The sequence below is a fragment of the Sphaeroforma arctica genome (assembly GCF_001186125.1).
Source record: "Sphaeroforma arctica JP610 unplaced genomic scaffold supercont1.257, whole genome shotgun sequence".
Classification (NCBI taxonomy): Eukaryota; class Ichthyosporea; order Ichthyophonida; genus Sphaeroforma; species Sphaeroforma arctica.
Genome location: NW_014040301.1, coordinates 60,457 through 72,561, shown reverse-complemented (window position 1 = coordinate 72,561; position 12,105 = coordinate 60,457). Strand labels below are relative to the sequence as shown.

The following is a 12,105-nucleotide window of genomic DNA, read 5'->3' as shown; positions in this document are numbered from 1 at the left end:
TGTGCGTTGTGTATAATATAACCTATATAAGTATAATTTTAATATACACTATAAAAATACTAGGTCGGCGATACTATATATATATATTATACCTATATATATATACGAAGATATATGTGTATGTATAAACATATGTATGTATATTGTTTAGATACACATATATAAAAATACCTGTGGGCGCATATATATATATATATATATATATATGAAGATATATGTGTATGTATAAACATATATAAGTATATTATTTAGATACACATATATAAAAATACCTGTGGACGCATATATATATATATATAAACATATAAACATATAAGTGTATGATATATATGTATATATGAATAAATATTTGTCTATATATATATGTGTGTGAGTGTGAGTGTATATATATATGTATATACATGTATATGTATGTATGTGTATATATATATATATATATATATATACTCATATGTGTAGCTTTACAATAAACTATAAAGGATTTAATATATATATATATAGATGTATAATCATATTTATTTTTGTATTTATTTTTAATTTTATTCTTGCAAAGTATATATTTATTTATAAATTTATATATTTATATATATAACTGTTACATGGTTATTTTAAGTACCCATTGAGATTTTGTATGTGTGCATATATAGGTATATGTGTGTGTGTATTCGTGTGTATATGTGTGCTTGTATATATATATATGTATGTATGTATGTATGTATATGTTTATGTATATACATTTATGTGTTTATACATATATATATGTATATATATATATATATATGTATATATATATATAGTGTCTGTGTCTGTATCTGTGGATATATATATATTTATTTATTTATATACATATATATATATATATATAAACGTATGTACGTATGTACTTATGAACATATACATATGCGTATAAATATAGATATACATAATACACGTATGGGACCATCACGCCGTGTGCGCCTTTCAATAAGTAGCTCCTTTGAACTTGTTTTTTCATCTTTGAACTTTTTATCGGCACACATTGGAAATTGGCAGTCTCGAGAATGTGGAAAAGCCTTGTGCACGGCTTTCACCACACCGTCGACGGCTTTAAGCTCCTCGCTACCAATGTCCGGATTACTGCGTATGTCTCGGAAGTATTGTTGCTACGCATTTGCCATGGATAAACTTCCAGCTCTTGTGTTCATGTTCGCTTTTTATGTGTTGGTTCGTGTGTCGCTATAGAGTAAGCTTTTTGTTGTGTGACTATCGATGCGATGGAGTGTTACTTCGAATTGTTGATGTCCAATATAGAGGACAGTTCTGCTAGAAATGGTTGTGATTGAAGGAAAGCTGTTTACAATTTCTGATCTAGTGGGCAATCTCAGGATACACTCGCATACGTATCAAGCTATTATTTTCTTCCAAAACTTCAGTTGTACTGTATGCGCGATGCTTGAGGGTTTATTTCACTATCTAGCCTAGGTAGTAGCTTCCGAATAGACATCTCGCTTGTAATCAGCCAATATACTTATTTCGTGAAATTCTCACTTGTATTGATCTGCGTAACTTTCAGCGTACTTTCTGTTCTCGCTTGAAGTACCGAACTAATTTTCACTTGGCTCGATATGTGTGGAAACTCGCACCATTTCGCAAACGAGCGCCTCAATTAGGTGTCTCATGTGCGGGTTCATATTGTGTTGTTTACTGTAATGTTTTCTTTCCTACTTGACACGACAATGTATGTCCTTGATAAAGTCCATTCTCTGTAGTGCAATGACAATTTCTGTCCTTGATGGGTTTAATATCTGTAGTGCAACGTCCTCCGGAATGATCTTTCACATACACACGCATAGTTCTCATATGAATCTAAACTTATGTATTGCGCGCTTACGAACATTCAGAGGGATTCTGAAGAAGCTGAATACGGGCGAAGATCTCCTGCGACGCGAACAGCGTATGCTGATGATGACCACGGTGGATCTGATCCGCATGGTGCCATTCTCACTCTTTATCATCATCCCTGGGGGAGAGCTACTGCTTCCGGTGGCATTGAAGGTTTGTTGACAGTCCACGACCAATATTTGAGAATACCGGAATGTAGGCGCCAAGTATTAGGTCTTGGCGTATATACTATTACTACATACATACAGACATATACATACATACATACATACATACATACATACATATATTCATACATACATACGTGCATACATATATATATATATATATACATACATACATACATACATGCATGCGTGTGGGTCATGTTACGATCAGGGCTGTATCGTTGTACCTCGTGATAGTATCGTTTGTATAGCTGACACTCGCCGCATGCGTTGAGTAGCTCAGAGTGACATCTCCTGAGTGTCGGGCTGGCTGTTCAACGTTTCTATTCTGAGACCATTGACCAATTTTGTGTTTCGTGATGTGAGGTGCTGAAGTTGCGGTGATAGCTCACGCTTCAATTTAATATTGATTCTGGTACCAAAAAGATGTATTGCATCGTGTACGCTCGTTCTGAAAAAAGTTGAAGACGTACTTTAGCAAAGCCACGTACGTAGTATATACTACTTATCATAACGTACCTCTGCTGCCAATTGTAAACCATAGCTGTTCCCGCAAATGCTACCGTCGACCTTCGACGAGAAGTTCCCTGAGGATGAGTACTTCTCAGAGGTGCCCGACCAGCTGAGGCACAAACGAATGTTGGCGTTACACTTATGTGAGGTATGTGACTTCTTTTGCACGCTTACAAGGTAGGGTATGTGTGTTGAATGTTGGCGTTACACTTATGCGAGATATGTGACAGCTTTTGCTCGCTTATAAGGTAGAGTATGTGTGTTTGTGAGTGCCCTTTTCGTATCATCTTGCATGCAGTTGTAAATAAAGGTACGGCTGCGGTCTGCGTTTGTGTACTGGGTGGCAACCATCCACTTATCGGCTCTGCCTTTCATTTTATAGAAATGATGGTCTTGTTATGGTAAATTTGTGTTGTTTGATTGGTCAAGCTGGCACGAACGTTGGATCGTCATCTCGGAAAGGGTCATATCTTATATTGGATGGGCCTTGCGACTTGTAGATACTTACTGTTGGATTTTGGGTTGGATTGGATGCTATAATAGAATAAGGATTAGGCGGCCAAGTACTGAACTCGGTACCCCACATTTCTGCCCTATCACGTACCTACGCTACCGCTTATGCTCCACATACACATACCATCGACCAACTGAACCACGGATCAATTCGGTCGCAGGAAGCAAACTTGGCACACTGCCCGATTGGCGAAGTGAAAGAGGCTCTGATGCGCGTTAGGCTGGGGTCTTCGCTGACTGTAAATGACATACGCCTGGTCGCACCGCTGGTCAAAGGCCGGATCACCTTGCCCAAACTAGTCTCGGAGCCGAATCTGATCCACAGTTTGTCTGTCTTACTAGATGTATGTTATCGTAAAAACCACTACAAACTCTCTGTTGTGTTTGCCATGGTTCTTCGGCTTGGTATTTGGTGACAACCCTTACCAGATGTTGGTGTCGTATTTGTGGCAAATACCATCTTACAGAAGGCACACTGTCTCTCACTCACCTGCCTTTCTCTTGACGTATTGAAATAGTGTAAAACTACAGGATCGCCGGATGCCATGGCGACACGAATCCAGAAGAAAATGGCTGTCCTAAAAGTATGTGTATATGTGCGAACAACTCTGTGCGCATGCATATACTAAAGTATGCGTGCCCATATGAGTTTGATCTAGCATACACACATGGTTATGGACGAAATCTATCCCAATCGGAGCTTTGCATGTATCTGTGCTATATTTTGACTGAACAATTCCAACCAATACTACCAATTTCTAACAATTGCTAAGTACGTGAGTATGCGATGCATGCACTTCGTAAGGCTTGGATTTGATATGGAGTCAGTTTGAACTGATTCAGCTGATTCGCACATTATAAATCTCCACTTTAGTGGCCGTGCAATATGCTCGGCCGAATTGTAAGTACGACAAACTTCATTGTCAAAGCTGTTGAATAGGACATAGCCTTCAGCACTTTGTGATTATCTTCTAGCTTGGTATAACACATGGCATCTCTCGCTGGTTCTTGTAACAGTACGACGACAAGATGTTATATGTCGAAGGTATCGACGATTTATCGCGGGTCGAGCTCGTAGTTGCCAATAGAAGGAGAACTCTAAGGTATGCTGGGAACACTTTATCAAACTTATCGAATGTGCATGTACTTCCGCATCTCAAAATGTTCTGATAGTTGTATCGTCCCGCTGCATACATGTAAAACGCATCTCGAATGTGTTTGTGCGTCTGTCAAACTTATATCTGTAATACGTGGTTCAGTTTCTGTGCCTGTCCCCGTTTGTTGCTGCAATTCTCAATCTGATACGCGAGATAAGCTCTACACGGATAGCCTCGGACTCTAGTTGCAATTTGGGCTATTTTTCGGTTGTCAGTGCTCGTGATTGGACTCGTTTTTAATGTATTCTCCAGAGTCGTCTTTCAGAGTTTAGGCTGACCTGACCGACTAGTTTTTTCCCTATCATTGTCGGCTCGTACTCACTTCCCGGTGAGTACTACCGCTGTTCTACTCACTGTCTCTGTCTGTTCTGTGTCAGGCATTCGCTGATATCTACGGAAGCCCTACAGCAACAACTGAAGTGGTGGGTCGAGTTATCGATCGACCCGAAAGTGCCAAATCTGTTGCTCTTGTTCATGGCCCCTAATGCTAAGCCATCCATCGAGGTAGGCTCAGTTCTATGACACCTTTCATGGCGATTACTACTCGAGTGCACACTCATACACATATTTCCTAATTTTTCTGCTGTGCTATTATCAATTTGTGCGTATATCTATATGTATTTCGGTAGAACGAAACAGGTCTACGCTGGAATCATTGGTGTCACCGTTGTGCAGATATACGATCTCAAATATGTCCAGCTCCGCTGTATTCTATAGTATATGTGTATATCACTGTACTACATAATATATTTGCTGTTCTCTTTCTGGTTCGCATTTGCTTCATGAGGGTGTTCGTTGGCTAGTGTGGGATAACTTCGTGTAATTCGCTTGTGGAAACGTCTGTACAGAAGGACTTGTGTAGCTAGCGCTGTAATGAAGCTGATGTGTCCGCCAATTGAACTGATTCTCACCACATTTCGTCTTCGGCGTACCTTTCATCCACTCGTATAGAAATCGCGTGTGATGTATGCAGATACGGCTATCTACAATGCACTGGATAAGCTGTTCCAAAATGACGACGCAGAGAAGAAACTCGATTCCTTGTCTTCGACTGTACCGAAGTCCTTCTTGACTCAGGTCCGTTGCGTCATTCATGTAAACGAGCGAGTGTCATTGTGATATCCACGCTGACAAATCAATGTTGTATAGTAAGCCTGAGGCGCCAAAATTTAGATATTATGCTGAAAGATGGTAATTTTTTTATTATACGTGTAATCTTTTTGAATGTGAAATCGTAGTGTTGTTGGCAACACGATCTAAAACCCTAAACCCTACTAGCCCATCAATAGATGGCTGGTAGCTATGTACTGGTGAAAACATTCTATTCATGTTCGTCTAGGAGTTAGCTCGGTTCACCACTTTTAGTTCGCATAGACGCTACTACAGGGTTCTCGCATTCAATTGATGCACGCGCAGAATGCAACACAGCCAACATCCGCTGACTTAAACTCGACTCCTAGCATCAATCTGGAGTCATATGTATCAATAGGAGCATTCATTGTTTGTTTTTTTGGTTTTTGTATCGCGTTCGAATGCGTTAAAGTGCCAGGACTGTCATAGATAAATACATCATCCTTTTCTATTTATCTGTGCGTTTTAAGTTTAGTAGCGTGCTTCTATCCTCATGCCATCGATTTTATATGGCTTTGATTAGTTTGAATCTCTCGCAGAGTTTTGTGTCCAAAATTTATCTTCTTGTGATTTAGGTTCAAATGTTACTGGACCATTCGGACCGAGATTTGATGGCTGCGCGAGAGCACGACAAGGCATCTCTCAAAGAAAAGCTGGAAACTATTAGAGACGAAGAAAAACTCATGAACGAGGAAAGAGCGGAGAAGAAGAAAGCGGAGGAAAAGGAGAAAGATATAGAACTGAAAGAGGAGTTGGACAATATCAGCGAGACGGTGGACACCGAGAGTGTGCAGGCTAAGAAAGGCGATGAGAAAGATATCTTCTCGTCGAGCGGCAGTGGAAATAGTGAAGTTGATGAAGACAAATTCGCGCACAATGCTACCAAAGCTAGTGGAGTGCGACATAGTAAGAGTAGTAGTGGCTCGAGTACTAGTTCTGCGCCCCCGAAAATGGAGTAGTCGGCAGTATCCAGGCAGATGTGATTTCTTTTGGTGACCTGAAGTCGACTCAAATTTTCATGCACCGATGTGTAAAAGTTTGTGGAATACTATCTGCGCACCCTCGAATTTGAATCTCCCGGCATACGATGCGGGAGGTAATCGTGTGCTTGTGGCGTGGTTGCAACCTTGGTTGACAGGCAAAAGAGTGTCTTTATAAGAGTAAATGACACATTTGACATCTTGTTTCAATACTAGTCGCCACGTGGGAACTGTATATTCTTTGTATGCAACACTGACCACCGAACCACCCAGAGGCACTCGACATATCAAATCGATCACAGTCCGCATTGTTAACCTCGGCGTACTTGATGAACACCCAGCCGCATTCTATTGGATGACCTCGCGTACAAACGATCTAGCGTTGCAAACGTATAATGTGCTGGTGGTTCGAGGTTTACATTGTAACATTTGGTCTACGCAAAAGCTGCAAATATGCGGCATATCCATTTACAATGTGATGAATGATGTGTAGAGTTGGTGCATTATTAATACATAAGGTTGCTTCTGTTTTAGCAGGGTACTGTATCTGCAATCCGCATTAAATTGATTCTAAACCGATTTATCACTTCATCGACACGTGATGAGTTGAATCCCCTTCGTGATTCGAAAGAAGCCACTTCACTGATCGTTGTTTATTGTGCGGATATTTTCGAGTTCGCTATACATTAATTGCATCTAGGGTTTGGTGCCTCTGAAATCGACACTGAGAGCAAATGGTTAAGTCAAAACAACTGTGAGATTATAAGCTGTTATATATTTCGACACATGATAGAATACTATAATTGGATATTGTAGTATATAACGAATTATTGACCAAGAGTTGTTTATGATCTAAGTCGATAGAATCTATAAATTTACAAGTCAAGTATGTGAAATCTGTAGTATTTATGTTCTATAGAAATCCAGCAGCCTTCGAAATGAAATGCGTGTCCATGTGGACGCTTGCTAATATCCTTGTCCTTTTCTCGTTATGTATCATGTTGCGGTAAATAGACCTCATGGCTATAGTGGATTTGCTTTTCTTCAATCACGCCTCTTTTCAACGGTGAACGGAAGGCAAATTTCAGAAGAAGCTAATTCTATATCTATGTGACAATTCTGAATTGTTGTAAACGAGAACCACCGAGCAATGAGCACCACAAGTAGTTTTGTATTTGGTGATTATTAACTGGATTTTTATCGTCGATTATATAGCTGGCAATAAAGATGCTAATACGAGCTCTTGTTCCACGTTGGTCAACTTGACGGTTTGTCTGAATGCAGAGTGCCTCCTCGTTGAAATGAGCCAATGCGTGGAAATTTCTACACTACAAGATGATCTCGGCCGAACATACAGAATGCGACATCGTAACGCCGTCGATTGTATCCGCATACAGGTTTAAATACCATCGATCTAGCTATATCCAATTCCAGAGGGTGTGACTGCATGCGCGTGATTTGGCAGACCAAGAGGGGAGATGACATGGAAGCGATGTACATGTGGAGTATTGGATCTGATAAAAATATTTCTTGCTGTTGATCTCGTGATGAGAAGGGAAGTCCTTAGTTGGGTGAGATATCAGGACAAACCAATCTCACGTGGGAGTATAGTTCATTATCACCGCGAGCACGTCGTCCTCCAAAGTGAAGTTACTATCTACAGGACTGGATTCGTCCTCCCCTGATGTTTCAGAATTTTGAGACCTTGAGTCTGCAAGGTCATTTTCATCTGTAGCTTCATCGATGCTACTCACATCCACATCATCATGATTTATTCCTTGAGTCTTTTGTAACCTACTACGCTTTGAGGTACGAGACGATAGGTAATCGCGACCCCTAATAAGCTGATCCGAAGATTGCGAGAATTTCTTTAATCCCTCAGTGACATCGATGAAAGAATTCCTTAGATTTCTCGCTCGAGATTCTTTTACATTTCCATCTGGATTTCGTTTTTTGTGGGTTGCGATTGCTTTTGGTTTCAATACTGTCATATCGTTCATGTAATCACACCAAGAATCCACACCCTTGTCTTTCTCACGGAAGATCTTGGGCACACCGATTTCCTTCGGATCAAATCGAAGTACATCACTGGACGCAGCGTGATTACTAGCTAGTATGCACTCGATACTTCTCGCCGAAACCAATCTTGTGAATTCTGTCTTAAAGCCTTCTTCTGCTGCTTCGTCAATGTCGACTTCATTTTTGGCATCGACGTCTAAAGCGGCGGTAAATCCAATTGATGAAGCATCAAGTTGATTTACCTTTCGATTGTCCTTCAAGAAATCCGCCAGTTGTGCAGACATTTTGTAGAATTATGATGATCAGATGCTGCACTACTTCATATTTATAAATTCTTTCATGTTTTTTAACAAAATACATATTTAAAGGTCGACTCGCAACTTGCACGTCGAATGTCTCTAACTCTATAGTCTATACGCCATGCACCAATAAACATAAAACTATCAACGTCTGACCAAGTCCATTCATTTTTGCAACCAATTTCAATTATAAAATATCAAAAAAGGAAGTGGATTCTGGAATTCCTCACTCACACTGGTATGACGCCCATGGGCCCATGAGTAATGAGTCCCAAACCCTCTACTCTACTCTACTCTTTAGGGTAGCGAGATAATTTAAAAATATGCCTGATCGCAGTGATCGGACGACTGGTCCCCTGAGGCTGGGCGTCTCTGGGTCTGTCTTGACTCTTTTCTTGAGAGTTGTGACTTGTGAGTTGAGACTCGTTGTGACAGACTAGTCACTACCCGCCGTGTGAGTCAGTGAGTGTCGAGGACTGGGAGTCGGATGGGAGTGGATTCTCTGGAGTCTCCAAGAGAGTCTGGGTCAGTGGGTCCTCTGGGACTGGAGTCTGGGTCACTGGGACTCTGGAGTCTGGGAGTCTGGGACTCTGGGTCCTGGGATAATGATTTGAATTTGTTTTTTTTAAATAAAACAAGAGCACAAATAAAATTGTGCTGTCGCGAAAGAATGTGCATTTTTTTTAACAAAAACACAAACAATTCAAACCCAAATGAAAATACATAAATACATACAGAGTTACAGACTACACCGCATTACAGTCAATGATGTCATACACTAATTCATGTTAACGAACATTAACACATCAATAAGGCGGTTCGGATGTGCTACTTTGTTTTAGGGCCTCCACTCACCACTCTCCCCCTCCATGGATTTTTGGATTTTGGTGCATTTTGCACTTTTAAATTTAGTACACATATAGGCACATTTTGACCCAATATAATACATATTGGCCCTCTATATCGTGTACATATATGTCGAACTGGAATATCTGATAGAGACCGTATGTTCAATTTTCAGAACTACAGTCCCAAACACTGTATAAACATCAAATAGCAACAACAACAAAAATCAATTACACCAATCTTAGGGTTTTAGAATGTACCACAAACTAGGGCAAAACTAGGGTTCAACGTTGATATTGTACCCCCTTGTATTTTGGGCCCAAATATTGAAATAAATCCTAAAACAAAGTAGCACATCCGAACCGCCTAATCTGCCAGTCAATATTAATAAAACTAGTAATTTACATACCACTGATACCAGACCTATATTTTCTCACATTTTGTGTTCTACAAAATATATTATATCTACATTTTTTTTGCTATAAATAGTAAATTGTTCTCAATTTCATCCCCCTCAAATATCAATTTGGCCTCAAAATACACTATGTACGCTGCTACTATAATACACATTTAAAAAATCAATATATTTTGAAATTGATCTATACTATGAATTACATATGAGCTATTTATTGGTTCTTGTTTATGATTCGGATTTTTTTGTGTGTTTTATTTCTATATAAACATATCCTTAATATGATTCATCTGCCAACCGGTTGAACCCAATAAAGAGCCTTCTTCTTTGTTGACTGTTTTTTTATCTTTTCTGATGGTAGAGAAAGTCTCGTTTCACATAGGATCTTGATCAATAAAGATAGCAGGCGCGCCATTCCCAATGGCAATTCTGACTGAATTTACTTGTTTCAGAGTTAACACTCTTTATTAAGTGATACTTGGTTTTTAGTACATTCTTAAGTGACCGAACTACTGTATTTATTACATTACGCTCCTCACATGTTAAGCTAACTAAAACTAATTAGTTATGTAATTTTTTGTTGCACGATGAATCAAGTTACAACGTGAGCAAGAAAGCCTGGGTTCGATTGTTGAAATGACTGCTTGAAATTCAACGGCAGTCGCCATTGCATGCCGATGAGGTGGCGTCATGACTTTCCTCTGATTCAATACCGGATGAAAAACTAGGGCAGAGGTTAATATTACGTTAGACCATTTCATTATCTAAGACTCAAAAATCGATTTCCACGTTGGATAAGGCCATACAACATATGGAAGGTGTTATCAAGCGGAGCGACAACTTAGGGCAGATGATACATGTGCAAGGAGATTATTTTGCTAATTCGGCTATTAATTCGAAATTTCGGGATTCTTCATACAGTGAGTTTGACTCGTCTTAAGACAAGGGCACAGTCTGGATGGATGCAAACCATGCAATTAGCAGGACTCACAAAATACTTTTTAGGTACCGATTAAAATCTACAAGTTCCGCACTTACCAACTGTACGCACGGGACAACTTTATTTGAGCCAGCCATCACTGGGATATGATACATACATGCAGGTAAAGTACATACTGGTGGCTAAGGAAAACATTACAAGCTAATATTGTGTAGAATTGACACAAAGCTGACTTGAAAATTCAGGACAGTACAGTTCGATAGTACAAAAGGTTCAACTTTAAATCGATTTACAACTGATCGAAGGTGAAAGTGATTGCTAGGACGCCAATAGTGCTTTGCAAGGACACAACTATGTCGAGCAATAATGTTGAGAGCAAAAAATGACGTAACTTTTACAAGTACGTCAGCAGCCGTCAGCTTTGCAACTCAGGAATATCCAACGCACACGGCGAAAACTGCTCTGTAGATTACATTTGACAATGATCATAATTTTTATATATTTATGTCTGATGCAAAGGCACTTCGAATGGCAGCTAAATGGGTACAATCCATGACAAAGATGGTCTGCTTACGGCAGCATTACTTACGTATTGGCTGGTTTCAATTATAACTTATCTCTGAGTTGATATACGACAGTTACATGCGTAGACATAGTTTGAAAAGAGGCTCAGGAGTATTGTCGCTATTGTCTACACAATGTGCTGGCGACTACAATGTGCAATCATATGAACGACGGTGATTATTTATGTTGCAGACGGAATTGCTGTTTGCAGAAATGTGGCACACAAGTCTATGGCTGCATGGCAAATATTGGCAAGGATATGATATACATTGACAGGTGCATAAGCAACACACAACGGCTAAGATTATAAAACCTTGGAAACAAACATGCCTATTACCATCAGCTATAGACTGGATGTTACACCCCAGATTTATAAAGAAGCTGAAAGCCGGGTTGGGAAATCTATAGTAGATTTGTTTGCATCGCCACTAATGTACACACAGATGAATACTACATAAAGGAACAGAATGCGCTCCTACGAAAGTGGGCACATGAAGCAAACACATGGGCAAACCCACCGTGGGAACTCATATCTGATGTCCTTGACAAAGTCATTGAAGATGCAACCAGCATCCCGATATGTGCAGTACCATACTACCCCAATGCAACGTGGTTTTCAATTAAAAATACAAACAATACGTTCATCAAAGAAGGCAAGAAAGTGTGTGGCATGTAAACTTCGA

General features: G+C 39.7%; 2 protein-coding genes across 2 annotated transcripts in view; one reads left to right on the top strand and one right to left on the bottom strand.

The window, feature by feature from the left end:
- Window positions 1–6,921, top strand: part of SARC_04521 (hypothetical protein) — a 7,780-nt gene extending 859 nt beyond the window's left edge. The window contains exons 2-10 of the mRNA XM_014301649.1: window positions 1,033–1,120; window positions 1,881–2,034; window positions 2,593–2,709; window positions 3,236–3,418; window positions 3,593–3,658; window positions 4,092–4,177; window positions 4,609–4,735; window positions 5,183–5,308; window positions 5,938–6,921. Coding sequence (XP_014157124.1) covers window positions 1,033–1,120; window positions 1,881–2,034; window positions 2,593–2,709; window positions 3,236–3,418; window positions 3,593–3,658; window positions 4,092–4,177; window positions 4,609–4,735; window positions 5,183–5,308; window positions 5,938–6,321 — 1,331 coding nt within the window. The 3' untranslated portion in view covers window positions 6,322–6,921. The remainder of the gene's footprint in view (window positions 1–1,032; window positions 1,121–1,880; window positions 2,035–2,592; window positions 2,710–3,235; window positions 3,419–3,592; window positions 3,659–4,091; window positions 4,178–4,608; window positions 4,736–5,182; window positions 5,309–5,937) is intronic.
- A 1,016-nt stretch (window positions 6,922–7,937) lies between these two features.
- Window positions 7,938–8,647, bottom strand: SARC_04520 (hypothetical protein; the record flags this gene model as incomplete). The annotated part of the gene is made up of 1 exon (XM_014301648.1): window positions 7,938–8,647. A coding segment is annotated over one exon (710 nt), but the record flags the coding sequence as incomplete, so codon positions are not given.
- Window positions 8,648–12,105: the final 3,458 nt, after the last annotated feature.